At 42.8% G+C, this 22,176-nt stretch overlaps 2 protein-coding genes across 14 annotated transcripts in view; both read left to right on the top strand.

The window, feature by feature from the left end:
- Positions 1 to 16,173, top strand: part of usp19 (ubiquitin specific peptidase 19) — a 37,706-nt gene extending 21,533 nt beyond the window's left edge. For 5 of the 10 annotated variants that reach the window (XM_029719538.1, XM_029719543.1, XM_029719540.1 and 2 more), the window contains exons 19-25: positions 6,982 to 7,328; positions 7,482 to 7,592; positions 7,745 to 7,961; positions 8,175 to 8,327; positions 8,897 to 9,063; positions 11,168 to 11,343; positions 12,521 to 14,425. In XM_029719538.1, coding sequence (XP_029575398.1) covers positions 6,982 to 7,328; positions 7,482 to 7,592; positions 7,745 to 7,961; positions 8,175 to 8,327; positions 8,897 to 9,063; positions 11,168 to 11,343; positions 12,521 to 12,775 — 1,426 coding nt within the window. In that variant the 3' untranslated portion in view covers positions 12,776 to 14,425. The other 5 variants (XM_029719539.1, XM_029719542.1, XM_029719544.1 and 2 more) reach the window with 4 other exon arrangements.
- Positions 16,174 to 16,205: 32 nt separating this feature from the next.
- Positions 16,206 to 20,738, top strand: si:dkey-32e6.3 (uncharacterized). 4 transcript variants are annotated; one of them, XR_003870257.1, is made up of 6 exons: positions 16,206 to 17,031; positions 17,323 to 17,717; positions 19,187 to 19,347; positions 19,563 to 19,695; positions 19,837 to 20,083; positions 20,131 to 20,738. XR_003870257.1 is itself a non-coding variant. In XM_029719548.1 (5 exons), the coding sequence occupies exons 1-5, from the start codon at positions 16,716 to 16,718 to the stop codon at positions 20,011 to 20,013; spliced, it is 1,182 nt and encodes a 393-aa protein (XP_029575408.1). In that variant the 5' UTR covers positions 16,206 to 16,715; the 3' UTR covers positions 20,014 to 20,738. The 4 variants fall into 4 exon arrangements, 2 of the variants coding, with proteins under 2 accessions (XP_029575408.1, XP_029575407.1); XR_003870256.1 differs by having other exon boundaries at positions 19,522 to 19,695; positions 19,837 to 20,115; positions 20,163 to 20,178; XM_029719548.1 differs by having other exon boundaries at positions 19,837 to 20,738.
- Positions 20,739 to 22,176: the final 1,438 nt, after the last annotated feature.

Raw genomic sequence — 22,176 nt, 5'->3', positions numbered from 1 at the left:
GTATTAGCATTGTTAAGTATCTTGCTAGCTGGATCGAATTCTCCGTTAGCTAGCCAGATACATGTTAAGCAACATTAGCCAACTCACCTGATCAAATAATTGAGTTTATGGTGTGAAAATTAGCTTGCTAATGAAGTCAGACAGCTAACGTTAGCTCATCTGATGTTGTAACTTCAGCTAGCTAACATTAGTAATCTAACCAATTCTCTATAGTATTAACTGGTGTATATGACTCCTTGCCGTTCCTCAAGTTATAACGCATTAGTTGCTTATTGGACCCTGGCAATCTGTGTGAAATGTTAACTAGCTAACGAACTAACCACTATCTGTTAACAGTATGTGGTTGATTTGGTTACTTTTCAGAATGAGAGAATTAGGTGAAAATGAGACGTTGCTTGTTAAACAAGTGGATCAAGGGATCAACCGATCGCTGCCTGCACCTGCCCGCCCGTCCAGCATCACTACCCTGGACGGTTCTGACTTAGAATATGTAGACAACTACAAATACCTAGGTGTCTGTTTAGACTGTAAGCTCTCCTTCCAGACTCACATCAAACATCTTCAATCCAAAGTTAAATCTAGAATTGGCTTCCTATTTCGCAACAAATCATCCTTCACTCATGCTGCCAAACATACCCTTGTAAAACTGACCATCCTACCGATCCTCGACTTAGGCGATGTCATTTACAAAATAGCCTCCAATACCCTACTGAATAAATTGGATGCAGTCTATCACAGTGCCATCCGTTTTGTCACCAAAGCCCCATATACTACCCACCACTGCGACCTGTACACAAGACCCTGCTAGATAAAGTCCCCCCTTATCTCAGCTCACTGGTCACCATAGCAGCACCCACCTGTAGCACGCGCTCCAGCAGGTATATCTCTCTGGTCACCCCCAAAGCCAATTCCTCCTTCGGCCGCCTCTCCTTCCAGTTCTCTGCTGCCAATGACTGGAACAAATTACAACAATCTCTGAAACTGGAAACACTTATCTCCCTCACTAGCTTTAAGCACCAGCTGTCAGAGCAGCTCACAGATCACTGCACCTGTACATAGCCCATCTATAATTTAGCCCAAACAACTACCTCTTCCCCTACATTTATTTATTTATTTATTTATTTTGCTCCTTTGCACCCTATTATTTCTATTTCTACTTGCACTTTCTTCCACTGCAAATCTACCATTCCAGTGTTTTACTTGCTATATTGTATTTACTTTGCCACCATGGCCTTTTTTTGCCTTTACCTCTCTTATCTCACCTCATTTGCTCACATTGTGTATATAGACTTATTTTTCTACTGTGTTATTGACTGTATGTTTGTTATACTCCATGTGTGTAACTGTTGTTGTATGTGTCGAACTGCTTTGCTTTATCTTGGCCAGGTCGCAATTGTAAATGAGAACTTGTTCTCAACTTGCCTATCTGGTTAAATAAAAAAAGTGTAGCTGGGCCTGGCTTAATTAGGGATAGGAGCCCCGCTAGCGGGAGAACTTCCGGTGAAACTGGAGGGTGTGCAATTCAAATAAATAATCATAATAATTATGGATATTAAACATTTAGGTACATATAAGTGTCTTATATCAGCTGAAAGCATAAATTCTTGTTAATTTAACTGCGCTGTCCGATTTACAGTAGCTATTACAGCGAAAACATGCCATGCGATTGTTTGAGGACAGCGCCCCACATCAAAATATTTTTCCACCGGCACAGGGTTCATACATTTACAAATAACGATTAAATATTCACTTTTTAATTATCTTCCTCTGATTTGTCATCCAAAGGGTCCCAGCTATAACATGTACTGTCGTTTTGTTAGATAAAATCCTTCTTTATATCCCAAAAGGTCTGTTTAGTTGGCACCATCGATTTGAGTAATCCACTTGTTCAACATGCAAAAGGAAATCGGAAATCTACCCCTAAACTTTGTTTCAACAAGTCAAAATACGTTTCTATTGACTCCTCAGATACCCTAAAATGTAATCAAACTATGATATTTCTTACGGAAAAAAGTATGTTCAATAGGAAACCGATTTTTAGCAGGTGCGTGATTTCTTAATGGTGTGCACAAACATGAATTTCCAAGACTGTCCTTCTGTAAAACTACTATTTCTTATTCGTTTTTGAAGTTCCAAGCCTGAAACCTTGAACATGGACTGCTAACACCCTGTGGAATCCATAGGATTTGCATCCAGGGAGCTCATTTTCAATATGACCTTACTCTTGCATTTCTCAGAGGATGGTCTCCAAAAAAAAAAATTCTGGTTGGTTTTTCTATTGGTCTGTTATATTCTCCTACGTTATTTAAATTTTTTTAGCAAACTTCAAAGTGTTTTCTTTCCAATTATATGCATATCCTGGCTTCAGGGCCTGAGCAACAGGCAGTTTACTTTGGACACGTCATTCAGACAGGAAGTGGAGAGAAAAAAAGGAGCCTGAAGAAGTTTAAGCTGGATGCCTCTAGAGGTGAAAGGAACACCACACACTTTCCCTCTTTCTCACTTTTGCTGGCACATTGTAGAACAGATGTCCACAGGCAGAAAGTGTATAATGTGCAGTGTAGGCCAAATATATTGTTTTTGTGTTGACCTAGACATTAACGTGTGAGGGGGGGATTATCAATTTTTTTAAACTCAGTGAATGTTATTTTTGCACACATGTACCCTTGTGCACTCGATCGTTGTCTATAGTGGCCACTATAATAGAGCAAAAATAGAATGCTTGTTAGAATGAAACAATTTATGCTTTTAAGATGTTTTTTTCCCAAGTGCAATATTTATGGTCACAAGGCTGTCATGGCTAACTGCAATATTAGTGTATTGTTTTTTTCTTCTTCTCAAGACTTGTCATTTGCAGTAAAGTCTAGGCAACAAATATTGGATTGCTTTCTTTACATTTTTTAGCTTTGAGTTAGGTTGACATTAACCACTATTTTACACAGACTGATCATGTAGATCATATTCTTTGTTTCATTAGTTAACCTGCATTTCCCCCTAGCAGGGATTTTTTGTTGTTGCATGTTTCAGTGCAAAACAAAGGTCACCTTTTTGGGCCCTCACCAGTTTGCATCCCTGCATTAGGCTACAGCCCTATGACACTGTAGGCCTATGTGACAGTCTTATTGTATAGTTTGTTTTCCTATCACTCTGTTTTATTAACTTTGAATACATTTGCTGGAGCAAGGAAATAAATATTATGTATACACAGCAAGTCACCTGACAATGTGCCATTCTCCCTTTTTATTTACCTGTCACTCTTCTCTCATATCTCTGATATGAGCTGAGACGCAAGGAAGGAATCCCTAGGACTAGAAGAACCATCCTCACATTTATATAAAATGCTACATCTCCCCTGGAGCACTCCTGCAGCCTGGAGGAAGTGTAAACACTCCTAAATGTATCACGATCACCGTCAGTCTGCACATTCTATCATGACAGAATTACAGAATCACTGGTTGGTGAAGTCTATGGTGATTTTCAGTCCAGTGTTTAGACACTTAGGGGAAATCAAATCATGTACAAGTTGGTTTATTTGAGACGTGTAGTCTCAAATAAGTAGCCGCTGTTGACTGTCAGCTGTCTGGTTGATCGCTGCTAGCTGCTAGTTGTCATCTTCATCTCAACTCATTTGCGTCTAAATGCGTTGCTGCGGGTACTTCCCTTTTCCTCCTCTACCTGTACTGCCACTGCCTCAATCAGCGGATCAGGCACATTTTTTTTCTTTCATTAGCTGCTTTTCTGACATTGGCAAACGGAGCGAGCCTAGTTTTGTTCACATACTGTAGGTATATTCTTCGAGATTTTGTCTCTCTTTACGTTGATTCTTCTTCGTGGGGGAAGCAATCAGGTTGCCAGATAGGGTCTTTAAATGACAGTAACCAATTGATGTCAGGATTTTTTTTTTTGTATTCTTTTTTTAACCTTTTTTCTTAACAACCAACCAATCAGTACAGGAAGTACATATATATACATATAAATAATATTCAAAGGACAATTTGGGTAGGAGGTGCAACATCACACTACACAAGGACCTAATGTCAAGAAATTACTAATCTTTCAGCACGAAGCATTACGTCAACAAAGGATATAGCCATGTATGGACTAGCTAACACTATGCACCGCTAAACAAGCTTTTGAATGATATGATTCAACATGGAGTTGGAGTTAAAAAAAAATATTTTTAAAAAGTGGTTAAAGTTTTACATGAAACATGCTATCAAGAATGACATATTAGGTAGGTGTAGTTGACAGAGTTAAGAAAATTATACAAATAAAGTATTTCTATACATTATTGCCAATTTATTTGTACAATTTATGGAAGTTGAAAAAATATTTCAATCTGAAAATTGACAGATGGAAGCAAAATCACAGTTTTTGCCTGTGGTGCCTGGCCTTAAACAAATCAAAATATATTTTATATTTGAGATTCTTCAAAGTAGCCACCCTTTGCCTTGGTGACAGCTTTGCACACTCTTGGCATTCTCTCTACCAGCTTCACTTGGAATGATCTAACGGTCTTGAAGGAGTTCCCACATATGCTGAGCACTTGTTGGCTTCTTTTCCTTCACTCTGCAGTCCAACTCATCCCAAACCATCTCAATTTGGTTGAGGTTGGGTGATTGTGGAGGCCAGGTCATCTGATGCAGCACTCAACACTCTCCTCCTTGGTCTAATAGCCCTTACACAACCTGGAGGTGTGTTGGGTCATTGTCCTGTTGAAAAACAAATGATAGTCCCACTAAGCGCAAACCAGATGGGATGGCAGAATGCTGTGGTAGCCTTGCTGGTTAAGATAATGGCAAGAGTGTGCAAAGGGTGGCTACTGTGAAGAATCTCAAATATAAAATTTTGATTTTAATTTTTAATTTTTTTTTGGTCACTACATGATTCATATGTGTTATTTCATAGTTTTGATGTCTTCACTATTATTCTACAATGTAGAAAAAATAAGGAAAAACCCTTGAATGAGAAGATGTGTCCAAACTTTTGTGTGTGTGTGTGTGTGTGTGTGTGTGTGTGTGTATACACACACAAAGTATATACAGTGCTTTGGAAAAGTATTTGAGTTCTTATTTTTTTGCACATTTGTCACACTTAAATGTTTCAGATCGTCAAACAAATGTAAATATTACACAAAGATAACCCAAGTAAACACAGCCTTAAAGGTGCAGGGTTGAGTAACTGGGTGGTAGCCCGCTAGTGATGGCTATTTAGCACTCTGATGGCCTTGAGATAAAAGCTGTTTTTCAGTCGCCTGGCCCCAGCTTTGATGCACCTGTTTTGACCTCGCCTTCTGGATGATAGTGGGGTGAGAAGGCCATGACTCGAGTGGTTGTTGTCCTTGATGATGTTTTTTGCCTTCCTGTGACATCGGGTGCTACAGGTAGTTTGCCCCCGGTGATGCGTTGGGCAGAGGCACCACCCTCTACAGAGCCTTGTGGTTGCGGGCAGTGCAGTTGCAGTACCAGGTGGTGATACAGCCGACAGGATGCTCTCAATGGTGCATCTGTATAAGTTTGTGAGGGTCTTAGGGGCCAAGGTGAATTTCTTCAGCCTTCTGAGGTTAGAGGCGCTGTTGCGCCTTCACCACACTGTCTGTGTGGGTGGACCATTTCAAATTGTCAGGGATGTGTACGCCACGGAAGCTTTCCACCTTTTCCACTGCGGTCCCATCTATGTGGATTGGGGGGTGCTCTGCTGTTTTGTTGAGTGAGAGGTTATTTTCCTGGCACTAAACTCCCAGGGCCCTCACATCCTCCCTGTAGTCTGTCTCTTCATTGTTGGAAATCAGGCCTGCTACTGTTGTGGCGTCTGCAAACTTGATGATTGAGTTGGAGGCGTGCTTGACCACGCAGTCATGGGTGAACAGGGAGTACAGGTGGAGGCTGAGCACGCACCCTTGTGGGGCCCCTGTGTTGAGGATCAGCGAAGTGGAGGTGTTGTTTCCTACCTTCACCACCTGGGGACGCCCCGTCAGGAAATCCAGGACCCATTTGCACAGGGCGGGGTTCAGACCCAGGGCCCTGAGCTTAATGATGAGCTTGGAGGGTAGTATGGTGTTGAATGCTGAGCTATAGTCCATGAACAGCATTCTCTTCCTCTTGTCCAGATGGGATAGGTCAGTGTGATGGCAATTGCATAGTCTTTGGGCGGTATGCAAATTGAAGTGGGTCTATGGAGTCAGGTAAGGTAGAGGTGATATCATCCTTAACTTGCCTCTCAAAGCACTTCATGATTACAGAAGTGAGTACTACGGGGCGATAGTCGTTTAGTTACCTTTGTTCCTGTACCCAAGAAAGCAATGGTGGACATTTTGAAGCAAGTGGGGATAGCAGACTGGGATAGGAAGAGATTGAATATGTCCGTAAACACTCCGCAGCTAGGGATGCCGTCTTACTCAAGTCGGCCACGGAGAACGACAGCCCACAGTCCTCGGGAGCGGGCCGCGTCGGTGGCACTGTTTTCATCAAAGCAGGCAAAGAATGTGTTTAACTTGTCCGGGTGCAAGACGTCAGAGTCCGCAACGTGGCTGGTTTTCCCTTTTGTAATCCGTGGTACCGGGCTACCTTCAGACGAGTTTTGTGAGACTTTGGGCGTCCTAAAGCAAAACAACCGACATGTTCGTTAGTCTCAGATATCCACAGAGGGGTCATATTAGTGTGTAGCCCGAACTGTTCAGACACTACAGACAGAGGTTGGTAGATTGGCGGTACCTTCTTCAGATGAGCCCATACAAAAACATACCTCTAGGCTAATCAGCCAGATTTTGAAGGACATTTTCTATTATTATGCTCCTTTAGATTTCAGCGGGGGCATGGAGGTCGACTCTAGATGGTTAAATAATGCAAAAATAGCAGTTTAAACATTTTAAAAACATTTTTAAATTTGTCACATCCCTAGTCAATACAACGTGCTGATTTTTGTCATCGTTGGACTGTCACTGATTCCTATGTTCACACCCCTTTCCCCGTCTCTGTGTAGGTATTCAGTGAACGTGTTCCAGCCTCCCTTCCAGTCTGGCAGAACGTCCCCAGAGGGCACCCAGTGCCGGGCTGACCTCCCCCCTCCAGCAGAGACCCCTGAGGGTGTGGGGCCAGGGGATGAGGCAAGGGGCGGTGGGGCGGGGGACTCTGATCAGGAGAGCCCCTTTCTGGTCCCTGAGTCTCCATTAGAAACAGCCCAGGCTTCAGCACACCCAGCCGGAGACCCAGACGCCCTCTCCACCCGCACCACAGACTCTGGCTTCTCTGAGCCCTCCTCCTGCTCCCAGGACCTCCAGGGAGAGAAGGAGACGTCCTGTGAGAAGGCTGTCAGGCCAGAAGGTAAAGGCAAGCATAGTCTGTCATTGAGTTATCGATTTAATATAGTTTTTTACTTCCATTTTTTCCATGAGATTTTTCACCTGACCATAGATATCTTTCTTTGTTTAATCCTGTCACTCGGTGATTTATGACTGTATTTTCTACTGTTTGTGTGGTTAGCTGCAGTGGCAGGCTACCAGCAACCATCAGAATCTGCGTCCAGCCATACTTCTCAGTTCTACATCTCCATCCTCGACTCCAACAGCAAGGAGCAGAAACTGGAGGAAAAGGGTAAGACAAGGGTCTGATAGGTCACTATCCCATACCCATCCTTTACCCCTAATGTAAGGCAACGCAGAAGTGCATTGATCTGTGTTTTATTCAACATTATTCCTTTTCCAATATGTATTTTTCAGTGTTTGTCATGTCTTTCCCCCCTCCAGAAGAGGCTGTTCTGGACCTCCCTGACGAATCCACCCTGGCACTAGTGTGGAAGAACAATGAGCGTCTCAAGGAGTATGTGCTGGTCCGGTCCAAGGAGCTGGACTTTAAGGAGGACCCTGGGTCGGTCAGTGAGACGGCCAGGGCTGGACACTTCACCCTGGAGCAGTGCCTTAACCTCTTCACTAGGCCTGAGGTGCTGGCACCAGAGGAGGCATGGTGGGAACAACACACATATCAACATAGCCTTCAACATACACTAACACGCACACATACTCAATCAAATGTAGCCCTACAGTCACATAATGCGATGAACTAACACGTATACATGCACAGTTAACGTCGGCATTGTTCTCTTACTGATTTCGCCATTGTTTTGATGGATTACAAAGCTAACAGGAACTCTCCCGCTCCTCTTTCTCTCTCTCTCAGGTACTGTCCAAAGTGCCAGCAGCACAGGGAAGCCTCCAAGCAGCTGCTGCTGTGGCGTCTGCCCAACGTCCTCATCATCCAGCTCAAGCGCTTCTCCTTCCGCAGCTTCATCTGGAGGGACAAGATCAACGACATGGTCGACTTCCCTGTCAGGTAAAAAGGACATACACAGACGTTAAAGGGTCAATTCACCCAAATAACAAAATTACTCATTGGTTTCCTTACCCTGTAAGCAGTCTATGGACAAGGTATGACAGCAATCCATGCTTTGGTTTAGTTTCCCTGGCACCGTTTCCACACGCTAACGTTTTAGCATTTGTGGCACGAATCCCATTCAAGCCATGGGACTGCTACTAGCATTTTTAGCGCATCATGTCTAAATCATCCAAAAGTGTCATTGATTGTGGAATTGTGTGATTATCTGAACATGATGCATTAAAAAAATGCTCATATCTGTCCCATGACTTGAATGGGATTTGTGCCACAAATGCTAAAACGTTAGCATGTGGAAACGGTGCCAGGGAAACTAAACCAAAGCATGGATTGCTGTCATACCTTGTCCATAGACTGCTTACAGGGTAAGAAAACCAATATATAATTGTGTAGTGAACTATCCCTTTAATATATCACACCCTTTATACTACCCTTCACACCACTCGATGACTTGGTTGAATTCCCTCAAATACGACAAGGTTTTCACGGCATGTTTTCTTGTCTTTCAGGAACCTGGACCTCAGTAAGTTCTGTATTGGTCAGAAGGATGACATGCAGCAGCCGCCAATCTATGACCTCTATGCTGTCATTAATCACTACGGGGGCATGATCGGAGGTCACTACACAGCCTACGCACGCCTGCCCAGTGCCCAGAACAGCCAGCGCAGTGATGTCGGTGAGTGGTTGACTGAAATAGGCTTCACATTAGTATACACTGAGAAAACAACAAATTCTCAGTGTATACTCAGACCAGGTTAAAAGCGATGATCCCTTATTGATGTCACCTGTTAAATCCACTTAAATCGGTGTAGATGAAGGGGAGGAGACAGGTTAACTTCACTAGGGTAGGGGGCAGCATTCGGAATTCTGGATGAAAAGCGTGCCCAAATTAAACTGCCTGGTACTCGGGCCCAAAAGGTAGGATATGCATATTATTAGTAGATTTTGATAGAAAACAATCTGACGTTTCTAAAACTGTTTGAATGATGTCTGTGAGTATAACAGGACTCATATGGCAGGCAAAAACCTGAGAAAAATCCAACCAGGAAGTGGGAAATCTGAGGCTTGTAGTTTTTTCAAGTGATTGCCTTCACAGTATACAGTGACTTAGGGTTCATTTTGCTCTTCCTAAGGCTTCCACTAGATGTCAATAGTCTTTAGAACGTTGTTTCAGGCTTCTACAGTTAACAGAGAGCGAACGAGAAGGCCGGTAAGTTGGTGACTCAGAAAATAATATGACTTCAGTGGCGTGCGTTCACGTGAGAGGTAGCTGTGTTCCATTACATTTTTTAAGACATTGGAATCGTCCGGTTGGAATATAATTGAAGATTTATGTAAAAAAGGCCCTAAATATTGATGCTATACATCGTTTGACATGTTTCTACAAACGTAAATAAAACTTTTTTTTGACTTTTCGTCGTGAAATTTTCGGCACGCTTCCTACATTTGGAGTAGCTTACTGAACGCGCTAACAAAAAGGAGGTATTTGGACATAAATTATGGACTTTATTGAACAAAACAACATTTATTGTGGACCTGGGATTCCTGGGTGTGCATTCTGATGAAAATCATCAAAGGTAAGTGAATATTTATAATGCTATTTATGATTTTAGATGACTCCAAAATGGCGGGTATCTGTTATTGCCTGATGTTGTTTTCTGAGCGCCGTACTCAGATTATTGCAAAGGGTGCTTTCCCCGTGAAGCTTTTTTGAAATCTGTCACAGCGGTTGCATTAAGGAGATGTTTATCTATAATTCTTTGAATAACAGTTTAATATTTTATCAACATTTATGATGAGTATTTCTATAAATTGATGTGCTCATTCACCTGAAGTTTTTGAAGGAAAAACATTTCTGAACAATGTAAAATGGGGTTTTTGGATATAAATATGAACTTTATTGAGCAAAACATACATGTATTGTGTAACATGAAGTCCTATGAGTGCCATCTGATGAAGATCATGAAAGGTTAGTGCTTAATTGTAGCTGTATTTCTGGTTTTTGTGACGCCTCTCCTTGCTTGGAAAATGGCTGTGGTTTTTCTTGTCAAGGTGATGTGCTAACATAATCTAATGCTATGCTTTCTCCGTAAAGCCTTTTTGAAATCGGACAATGTTGTTGGATTAACGAGAATCTTATCTTTAAAATGGGATATAATAGTTCTATGTTTGAGAAATTTGAATTATGAGATTTTTGTTGTTTTGAATTTGGAGCCCTGCTATTTCACTGGCTGTTGAATAGTGTCTCCCGCAGGTAGGACGGTCACATCCCACATACCCAAGAGAGGTTAAAGAAGGATTTTTAAGCCTTGAGACAATTGCGACATGAAGGAGCAAGAGAAAAGATTTAAATGCCTTTGAACAGGGTATGGTAGTAGGTGCCAGGCGCACAGGTTTGTGTCAAGAACTGCAACGATGCTGGGTTTTTACAAGCTCAACAGTTTCTCGTGTGTATCAAGAATAGTCCACCACCCAAAGGGCATCCAGCCAACTTGACACAACTGTGGGAAGCATTGGAGTCAACATGGGCCAGCATCCCTGTGGAACACCATTTAGAGTCCATGCCCTGATGAATTGAGGCTGTTCTGAGAGCAAAAGAGGGGTGCAACTCTACTAGGAAGGTGTACCTAATGTTTGGTACTGTATACTCTGTGTATATTGTATTTCTGTCCATGGCAAACATTGGTTTAAACAGATGTTTGTTGTGTTCTGTTTATACTAATGTACTTGGGGGGGAAAAAAAGAACTAAACTTAACTCGTCGTCCTTTCTCTCGCCCAGGCTGGCGTCTGTTTGATGACAGCACAGTGACGACAGTCGAGGAGAGCCAGGTGGTGACGCGCTACGCCTACGTGCTGTTCTACCGCCGCCGCAACTCCCCCGTGGAACGACCACCTCGCTTCCTAGGGCCCCTCGGGGTCGAGTCCCCCACCGCTGCAGGAGCCACCGCCAGCCAGGTGAGGGTGCCCAGGATCCATTACAGGGTGGTAGTAGGAAAACCTCTTCAAAGTGTAGTGCAGCAGGAGTATATTCAATTAAACTTTCTTGAGGTATATCGTATTATTAATTTTTATTAAATGTTCACCACTTGAGTAAGAAATGTAATACTGTGTTAATCTATTCCTCTTCATGGAGGGATATTTGATTGCTTGCTTGTGGTCCTTTTAGAGAAATGATCTCCGATGCCAAGGGGCTAATGTGTGTTTCTGCTTCTAAAGCTATGGATGAGACTAAGAGGTTTGATCTAATTTCATTGCTCTCAAGGCCATTGGTTTGTTCATCAGAAGTGTTTGATACAAGACCAGCTGTTTCTAAGTTGAATAGGTGCTTGGAGAAAAAGCCGTTCACACTTACAACTTATTATCCTGTGCACAGTTTTGAAGTGACAGACATTGGCTTTCTCCTGACTCTTTGATCTGATCTGTATTGGCATTTAAGATGTATTCTATCCAAATGCTGAAAACGAAGTTCATTGCCAGAATTAATAAGTTGGGGCTGTGTGTGTTCACCATCAAGTCAAACCTTTGTGCAAGTGGTCTGTTCATGCCTATGAGAAAGATTGGGTGTATGGTACATTTTCTCTTGAACTCATTAGTTTATATTGGGAGTTGGAATCTGTCTAAATATGTGATTTAATTAATCTATTAGCTAACTCTTATGAGATATGAGACACCACATTTGTGTTATCCATCTGCTTTCTGAAAAGCACCCCTCACCTCGCTCTGAGCTGTCCTCATGCTGTGTATGCCATGTGAATGAGTGAGGGGCATCTTGGTTAATTTGTCAGAACCCCAGTAATGTATTCCTTGAAAGAGTCTGGCTTGTCCTTGACCCTATGGCAGGGGTAGGCAACTCGATTCAACTGCGGAACGATTTTTGACAAAGTGGATGGTCGGGGGGGGCCGGAACATAATTTACAAAGCAAATTGACTACAACTAAGCCCACAAAGAGGTTGTTCTCTTCAAACAATCATTTCAATCATTGATTATGCTGAATTCCCCCCCTCCCCTTTGGGTGGCCAAAAGAAAGCACCTGTTGCCGACCCCTGCCCCTGGAAGTCTGGCTGTGGTGAGGGGACTGTGCTTTAGAACCAAGCCTTTCCCAGAAGCTGACACAGGTTTCCGCCATCGCAGGCCTCTCTAATATGGCAGGAACTGGAGGAGGAAGAGGAGGGTCTTGAAGAGGGCCCCCGGGGCCTGTTCCGCACCAGCCTGGGGAGAAGAGCAGCCAGGAGGAGGGAGGAGGAGGGGGTGGAGGGGCAGGTGCGACGGCGGCGCCAAAGGATCTCAGATTATTCCGATGACGACTGCGTGCGATATTTGGTCCTGGGCACCTTGGCTGCTCTGCTAGCGTTGTTCCTGGACCTGATCTACCCCCTGCTCTACTGAGCCAACTGGGGCTAAGTGGCCAGTCTCACACCCCATTACATACACACCCCAATACAGATGCACATGAAAGCTTATACACTGAGAAATTATGTCAAATTTATTGCACTTTAAATTAAATGTCTATGCCATTATTTATATATATATTTTATTGTTTTGTATTTGTAGATGGCCTATAAATCAACATTCTGCTAAACACATTGAAATTAAACAAAAGTATACACATGATATCCTTTAATCAATTCTATGCATCGTTAAAGAGAAACTCACTGAACTGCTACTAGAATTTGTTCTTAACTTATTTGCCTAGTTAAATAAAGGTTCAATTAAACAAAATAGTTACTTTGCTCAGCATGGCTTGGCCTGGTTGACATTTTTGTTGTTGTGTACTGCAGTCCATAATTTAGTCCCTATATTTTATAATCTACCCTATATTTTAGTTGAACATACCAAGACAGGTCTCAACTGTACTCTCCCCTTTATTTGTGTTCCTCCCAAGTCTCTCACCCTGTAGGTTTTTTTGTACTAAAATATGAAATGCACATATGGATGCACATATGGATATGGCACCATCCTTTGCACAAGTAAGGCTGCTGAGATGACTTGAAGGACTACTGTAATAATACAGGGTTAGAACTGCTCACTCAGATATGTCATCCTTAACACCACCCTGGTCATTGTATGTTGGCCATATCTGCTTGCTTGTACAGTCATGACTTTGTACTGCAGCCTGAAGACAGTTAACATTGTGTTTTTGCCTTCTCAATGAATAGTGTTCTAGACTCACTAAGCTATTATATGCCCTAGCTCTTTCCTGTTTGTCACGTTGCTGATTATTTTAGATTTTATGATGTCAACGGCTCTTAATTCAGCAGGTTTATTTATTTCTGCCCGTTCATTTGACTTATCCCTGTCATACTTGTATTGGAACTGTTTTCTCTTTGTTTCATGAAAGCCATTTAAGCAAAAGTAACATTTTTAATGTGCTGCTTTGCATTACACTTTTGAAGTAGCTAGCTATGTCCGAGCTTTATGACTGTTTGAGAAGCGGCCTCTAAAGTGCACAAATGTACAGTTTAAACAGTTCCTAGCTTAGCAGGGATTTAAAGACACTAGGAAAAAGAGGCTGTCTGTCTCAATATAAGTTGCTACAATGTTTCATGATTATCGGTGCTGCTGGTATATAGACTACGCCGTGTAAGAGTGTAGTAATATGTTCAAGTCTTAGAGATTTCACAGTGCATTCTGTCATGTCTCTCCCTTGTAGGTGGGTTTTCAGAGCTGAGTCTAGTCACTATATCTGATTTAAATGCCCAGTATGTGTCTGGGCACATACATTGATTTATGCAATCGTGATGGTATGCAGTATGTATTTCATCTCATTCTTAAAATGCATCATACTGGCTGTATTTTGAAAGATGCATGTTGAAAATGTAATCGCTGACATGCAAAACATTTTGGGACTATATCAACAATGGACTAATGGAATAAATACCAAAAGATAGATTTTAGGTAGATTTTTCCTTTTTAAGGGTGCTCTGTCATTGGAATAGTTGCTATTATTTAAAAAGAAATGCATTTCCCCAGCAATTTGTTCAGGTACTTCCATCTCAATGATGCTCCAATAAACAAGCACTTAAATTGTCAATCTTATGCTGTGTTAATGAATATTATTTTTCACTCAGTTACTGTCAGGAATCTTTCAGATTTTATTTCAAACATGGAAATTGTTATGTTTTCACAGCTTTTATTTTTGCTGCAAGGAGTGGTCATTCTGTCAGTCCAGTGTTTTTGCTTTTGCATTGTTTACAGACAGTTCTGGTCTTCCTGTCAGGGAGCTGGTCCAGAAAAGGCATGATTGATTTACACTGGTTTATTTTACAGGCCTCTAGCCAGGCCCTCTTTGGGACAGACCTGGACCCTGAAGGACCCCCTCCGCTGACCCCAGAAGTGACCTCTGAGCTGTTTGCACACTCTGGAGAATGTGCTGCTCCGCCCTACAGCAACATGGAGGAGGTGGATTAGGGCATAGCTGAGGCGCCACCGACACGGCGTAAAGTTCCAGTTGTGGAAATATTCTCCTCAGTAAAAGACACTTCAGTGCTTACTAATTAACTCGGCATCTTTAGGGTGTCCCTCACTGGTGCAATGCTAGAAATGAAAGAACTGGTTCTGTGGCCGAAAGACCAGCACATGTACCCGTCTCCACAGATGCGGTGGACAGACCCACAGACTCACATTTTCCACGTTCATCTGTATTTACACATCGACTGATCCAGACCAACTCATACTGTATATGTACTAATATCCTTGCAATGTATTTCCTTACACATACTAAGCGCACACACGCATACAAACGGCATGTTTGCACATACAACAAAAGCCTCCACACCCCTGTTGTCCTAGAGCCTCTGGGTTGCAGCCCATTGTTGGCTGATAGAATGCACCTTTGTTTGGGTATCCCCTAAAACGCCACTTTAAATGACACCTATTTATCCCATGATCATGCTTTGGCTCAGAGGTCACAAAGGGAAGTCGCCAACACCAAACTAATTTCCCCCCCAGAACAACAACAACCTGTTGTGAATATGAGGGGAAACGGTGAGGTGGGAGGATGGGAGATGTGTGTGTCTGTGTGTAAGCATTTGTTTTTATTTGATACTTCTCATTGAGGTATTGCCTGGTGTGATGTGTTTTGTAATTTTTGTTGTATTCTGTAAGCTGGGTTGAAATTGTAGCAATTGATGTAAAAGTGTGACGGTGCAGAAATTTAAGGTAGACTCAGCGGTATGACTGATGCAGAGAGTAAATGGCATAGTGGATCAATTTCCGAAACTGAGTGTTGACGTGCGAGGCTAAGTTTCTCTGCTCTTTTGGTGCCCTGGCTACCACACTGTGAACAGCCTGAAGCGAACCCATGCAGATACCGTGTGAGAGCAAAGTGTTGCATGGGGGGGCTAATAAATGCAAACGTGTTACATCTCGCTCATCTCTCTGGTGCTGCTTGTGGCCACGTCATTTCACTGAGTCTACCTTTTTAAGTTTTTAACAAGTTACTATCTTTCTGTTTACTACTTTCATACTCACCTGGATTTAGTTGCTTTCCTTTAGATGTATTTTATTTTTACTTGGTAAATTATCCAATCCTGTGGATGCAATTTTTGGCAAGATACCAGCTTGATATACACTGAAATGTGCATGTTGATACACAGTAGCCCTAGAATAGAATGCGGTTACTTCTCCTGCTACATATCTTTATTTCTGTTTGAGTGGACTGTCTTGTACACCCCTCCCTTCCTTTGTAATGGACTGCATATATAAAGTGGGGAATAATGAGAATGCTGCTGTGAATATAATAAATGGTTTAATATAAATAAAACCCTTTTTGAGAAGCGCTAAAAGGTTGTTTGTGTACACACTGATTCAGTAGTAACGCGAATGAAGTTTCATGGCAGAGATTAGTTTGGGAACATTTCATTTTTCACCAAATCCGATATTTTTTTTACCATCAGTGTGTATGTTTTGTGAAGTTTTTGGTCCTCCAACCGACACTGCTCCTGTAGATGGCGCATCTTATTGTATTTACTTGCAGACGCCACACTTTACAGTAAGAGAAGAAGAAACTGCGCTAAAGAATGAGGAAGTAAAAAGTCAACGGAAAAGCCGGAGTGTGGTATTTTTATGTGACTAGTTATACCAACTTAGACAACCCTTTTAAATTATGTTTTTCAAAACGAACCTGTTTTGACAAGTGTAATAGCTGTCTTATAGCCATGTAGCTAGTTAGCTACAAATACACCTGCTGTTGTGGACGAAGAGATTCTGGTTTCAGTAACTTGCCTTAACCCTCTGGCAATTCTCAATGACAACTTGGTTAGCTAGCTAACGTTAGTTAAAGAAAATCAGGTTTCCACAACTGATAATTCGAGAGTGGAGCCACATAATGGCATACTGCGACAAGACAGGTGATAATTCCTCAGCTTCTCTAAACAATGAGGACAGTCGTAATGGACATGACCCAGCGACAAACAAGCACCCGACTCCACACTCCAAAGGACATGCGAACGATTGCTGTGCCACTGAAGAAGCCCGAACAGTGTCTGTCCCTCATGGGTTGTGTGTAAAGAAGAAAAAGCTTGTCCTTCACGTTGACCTCAATAACACCATCTTGGTGTCTGATGCTGTGACAGGTCAAGGAACTATTGCAGCTTTGGATTACTTTATTTCCACAGTGACATGGGGACAAATGAGTAAACAAGGTAAGACCAGGTTGCAATATAAGTAACAAGCCTCTGAGGGGCCAGGCGACCTCAGTCTAAAAGGTCACTTATTTCCTACATGTAGACAGTTTTATTTGAAGTAGTGGTCTATGAAACTAAATATTTCTCAAGGAGCAAATGCCCCACTTACAATGTAGTGGCACACCTCTATCCTTTTTCTATAAATGACATGACAATTCAATAAGTGGAGTCACTACTGTGCCTACCTGCCATGGTGATCTCATTGTTGTGTGCAATTGCTTAACACCTGCTTCTTTATCTGCTCTGTAGGTAAATGGATGTGGATGAGTGACTCACCTTCCCTACTTCCACCATGTGAGGGCGCTGTCAGCTACTACTCCCAGTTTGGCCGGGTGGCAGGCTTCACCAGCTCCACTGCAGGTCGGCGGTTCCGGGGTGTGCTGGATGAGCACCTGGCGATGCTGCGATGGCCGAAGGAGCTGAAGGGGGACAAGGAGCTGGCTGTGAAGGGGGAGGATGGACAGCTGTACCACTGGATCTTGCCCTCCTTCTTCCAGCTACTGAAAGACCTGGTGGCAGAGGGGAGGGACTTTGCTATCCTGTTCCGCACTTTTGGCTCAGACCTTCCCCGCGTGCTGTCTGCAGTGTCCCGTGCACTCACTCAGGGCTCCCACCCACTCTTCCCTGACCTTCCAGCACTTAAGGTAAACCAAATCAAATTGTATTTGTCACATGCGCCAAATACAACAGGTGTAGACCTTACCGTGAAATGCTTACTTACAAGCCCTTAACCAACAATGCAGTTTTAAGAAAATATTTACTAAATTAAAGTAAAATATAAAAAAGTTTCACCATAAAATAACAATGATGAGGCTATATACAGGGGATACCGGTACCGAGTCAATGTGCGGGGGTACAGGGTAGTCGAGGTAATTTGTACATGTAGGTATGGTTAAAATTGACTATGCATAATAAACAGCATGTAGCAGCAGTGTAAAAACAAAGGGGGGGGGGTCAATGCAAATAGCCATTTGATTAATTATTCAGCAGTCTTATGGCTTGAGGTAGAAGCTGTTAAGGAACCTTTCGGACATAGACTTGGCGCTCCGGTACCGCTTGCTGTGCGGTAGCAGAGAGCCTATATCTATGACTTGGGTTACTGGAGTCTTTCACCATTTTGATGAGTGCTTTGGGTGGTGGTTGTGGGTGTGATGCTGGATGTGGTGTCATTAGGACAGTAGCAATAATGATTGTTGTCCTGGCATTTTACCAAGCTCTTACTCACAGGCTACCATATTAAATGGGCACATTGCTCTTATCATAATCACTACTGTTAGCTAACCTGCCAATAGCCCAGTACTTGCAATCATTACTCATTGTGGGCTGCTCTCTGTTGCAGCTTGTCATTGAGAGGGTGACACCATGTTACAGGTGGATGTGCTACTGAGAGTGAGTCATAGTCCTTTGAGAGAGGTGATGTTCTTCCTCCTCTGCCTGATTTGAAGAGGTCAACCACACTTCACAATTATAGACCCATTTTTAAGCTTGGGCCAAGTCTGTTTCATCTGAAAGACTACAGTGGTTGTGTGTGTGCATCTGGGCTTGTGTGTGTTTGTGAGGTTGTGGCAGTGGGATATAGGGGTCAAAAATCTGATCTGTAAGCTTGTTCCCAGATGTTGGAACAGTGCCCTGTTCAGAAGGTCATTCACAGTGAGATGTAGGGTGGGTGGTGCGACTCCCCTGGGTATAGAGTGTGCCTGCAGTCTCTTCTCAGCCCCCTCAGCGTGTTCTTGTACCTGTTCGTTTACTGGAGCAGAACACATCGATTTCTGCAGGGAGGAGGCTCAAAGGCTGCTACGGCACACAGTTAGCTGCAATAAAAAAAAGAAACATCCAGATGATGACTTATTCAAACTGTCTCCTGTCAAGGGCTATTTGTGTAAGAGTGTCGGCACAGAGATTGAGGGTGAAAGAAGATCATTTGACTTAGCTGGTTTGGAACTTGCATAACCTGTAAGCTTAATTGTTTCCTCTGAATCTAAAATGATAGCTATGCTGAAGTACAGAGGATTTCCATAATTTCTGCTAGATACCTGTACATCTCTAATACGCTGCTGATCAGAGAGAGTATAACATGCTAAAGCCAGCTGTGTTCTTTCTGCTCCCTCCCCAGCTGAGTGTGAATGAGACGCCAGGCCAGATCCGCTGCAGTAAGAAGGGGGCAGTCCTGACCCGGGCAGGGGAGCGTCTGTCAACCCGTGACGGGGAGCGAGCCCTGTACCAGTACCTCAGCTCTGTCCAGTGCCTGGGGGGCTTCCAGGACCATTTTGACTGGTAGGTGAACCTTTTCCAAAAGACTAGCGGCTAGCCTAATCACACCAATGAAGGCACTCGAGTATTGGAGGTGCCCTAGTTTTCGGGCAAGCTCATAAATCCATCTTTCAATAAGTAATTTAGTCCAAGTTTGAGTTATAAAGGAGAAGTTCTTTCTGTATTGTCCTGTTTCAGTCTCGTTGATGTAGTCAGGACACTGGGCTCTCTATCTGTAGGTGGGCCAGGAACACCTACTCCATCCTGGGAGGGAAACCTCTGTGGGTGGACCCCTTCGACCAGGATGTCCAGCACATCTTCATCGACGACAACATTCGACAGAATGACAAAGACACCATCGTCCATCCAAAGGTGTGTTTTTGCCTCGGTTAATGTGCTTTTGGATGGTTTATGCATACCCATATGGATGTGGATTAGTTTCCCCTTGCAGATACGTTTTTTGCCTTAAATATCCTCTCATGTTGTTTTTGTTCTTGTTCCATGGTTCTGAAGGTGTTTCTGGACCGAGATGGCTCAGAGACCCGCACAGCCTCCACCTCAGAGCTGTATGACCTCTGTCTGGTCCAGAACGACCTGCTCAGGGCCATCTCAGACCCAGAGTACTTCACCCAGCGCATCAGCATCTGCCAGGAGAACTATGACAGGAACCTTCAGCAGGGGGCAGGCTAGAGTGGTTTGTTTGTAGCCCAGAGGTCCAGGGTGAGAAGGGGTTGGGAGGACTCAGGTCTGTAGACTGGAGGTCCAGGATGAGAAGGGGTTGAGAGAACTCAGGTCTGTAGCCCAGAGGTCCAGGGTGAGAAGGGGTTGGGAGAACTCAGGTCTGTAGACTGGAGGTCCAGGGTGAGAAGGGATTGGGAGAACTCAGGTCTGTAGACTGGAGGTGGAAGGTAAAAGGGAGCTCCTGTATCCTGTAGTTGCTCCAACTCGTCCTCTAAGGTCAATATTCTCAGGGTGTGTGACACTGGCAACCAATATATTGCATATGTAGAAGGCATTATTTTGTAGTATTATTGTGCTGCTGTTTTTAAATTATAATATATATTTTAAAAAATTAGTAATCGATATAAAGGCATTGTTTACGTATACCAAAATGTGTTCAGAAAAGACTTGAATGGTCAGACTTGAATGTTTCTAATATTACAAAGAGAGAGAGCTGCATGGTTGAGCAGTAAGACTAACTGTTACAACTTAATACATACTCTAGTCTACAGACAAATTACTTTAATATTAACCACAATTAGTATTGCTGTTTGACTATTTATCATGGCAAAACAATGGATGAGTTTGACCTAATATAATTTGGGTTTATGTGGTTTGGCGTTTATTTGCACTGAAAATTACTTTACTTTCTTTGGAAGCGCTCTCATGTAGACAAAAAGTATATATCCAGGGAATTTGTGTCACGCTTTCTCTTGAAGGTTTGTCATAGTGGTGGATGAGGTGAGCGGCCCCGTTACAATGTAAAGCTCTTTGGGTGTCTACAAAAGCGCTATACACCGACTGTACAAAACATTATGGACACCTTCCTTTTGGGGCATGGACACTACAAGGTGTCAAAAGTGTTCCACAGGGATGCTGGCCCATGTTGACGCCAATGCTTCCCACAGTTGTGTCAAATTGTCTGGATGTCCTTTGGGTGTGGACCATTCTTGATACACACGAGAAACTGTTGAGCTTGGAAAAACCCAGCAGCGTTGCAGTTCTTGACCCAAACCGGTGCGCCTGGCATCTAATACCAAACCCCGTTCATAGGCACTTCAATCTTTTGTCTTGCGCGTTCACCACCCTCTGAATGGCACACATACACAATCCATGTCTCAAATGTCTCGAGGCTTAAAAATCCTTCTTCAACCTAAGTTACATCAATAAGGGATCATAGCATTCACTTGGTCAGTCTGTCATGGAAAGAGCAGGTGTTCTTAATGTTTTTACTAAGTATATAAGTTGAATCAATGATTAGTATTAGCATATTTATTTTTAAGCTTGAAGGGAGTGTGGCGTTTGACTACTGCAAATTTGAGACACCTTTTCAAAGTAGCACATCACAATCACCAGGATGTGGGTAATTGTGGAAGAGAAGGCGTCAGCATGCTTCAGTTTGGCTAGCACCTAGCCGAACTCAGCTTGGAGAACCAAATGAGTGTGCTCGAATACTCCCTTAAAAGACTTTTGCTTGAAAAAGCGACAATAGTAATGTTTGTCCATTTTGAGACACTAGTTGTATACACTTCCTCAATCTAGTCAGAATAACTCAAAAAATCGTTCATTCATTTTTATGTTTTTGCCAAGGAAAACTTAGTCGTGCAATTTTACATTTAACTGTTTGGTGCAGTATTTTTCAATGAAAAAATGTTCATGAAATCGAGTCGTCTCGTTGAATGACAACAAAGACTTAATTGAAGAATCCCTACTGTTGACCAATCAACGACCAAGAGGTGTAGACTCTGGCTACTGACTTTGGCTTGCCTCTAGAACATTGTTTTGTGTGTCCTAACAGCCAAAAAAACCTTTATTGAAGTCCAAAACGAACAAAAACATCCCAGTGCTGTCATTATATATGCACAAACTGTTTTGGCTGGGAAGCATGCAGACGCCTTTTAAAGCAGCAATCAGGCCTTTGACTGCAATTATACAAAAAGAGGCATGGGGCATTGTTGCTAAGGCAAAGTCACATTTGATGGGAGACGGATTCAGACGCAAGATTGTCTGTTGGATCGACTGACTGTTACCTTATCATGCACTCACAAAGTCAGTCTGAATGCTTGAATCTGGATATACTTAGTGTCTTTTGGTATGTCATTGTTTTACGTCAGATAGCGTGACTAATCGAGT

Source organism: Salmo trutta, chromosome 28 (genome assembly GCF_901001165.1).
Source record: "Salmo trutta chromosome 28, fSalTru1.1, whole genome shotgun sequence".
Classification (NCBI taxonomy): Eukaryota; Metazoa; Chordata; class Actinopteri; order Salmoniformes; family Salmonidae; genus Salmo; species Salmo trutta.
This window is presented reverse-complemented; position numbering and strand designations above follow the sequence as displayed.

Bases quoted from the DNA above. Each gene is read 5' to 3' on its own strand.
- si:dkey-32e6.3 (XM_029719547.1), top strand. From the start codon at position 16,716: ATGGCATACTGCGACAAGACAGGTGATAATTCCTCAGCTTCTCTAAAC. The intron at 17,032-17,322 runs GTAAGACCAGGT...TCTGCTCTGTAG, and splicing joins GGGACAAATGAGTAAACAAG to GTAAATGGATGTGGATGAGT. The intron at 17,718-19,186 runs GTAAACCAAATC...CTCCCTCCCCAG, and splicing joins CTGACCTTCCAGCACTTAAG to CTGAGTGTGAATGAGACGCC.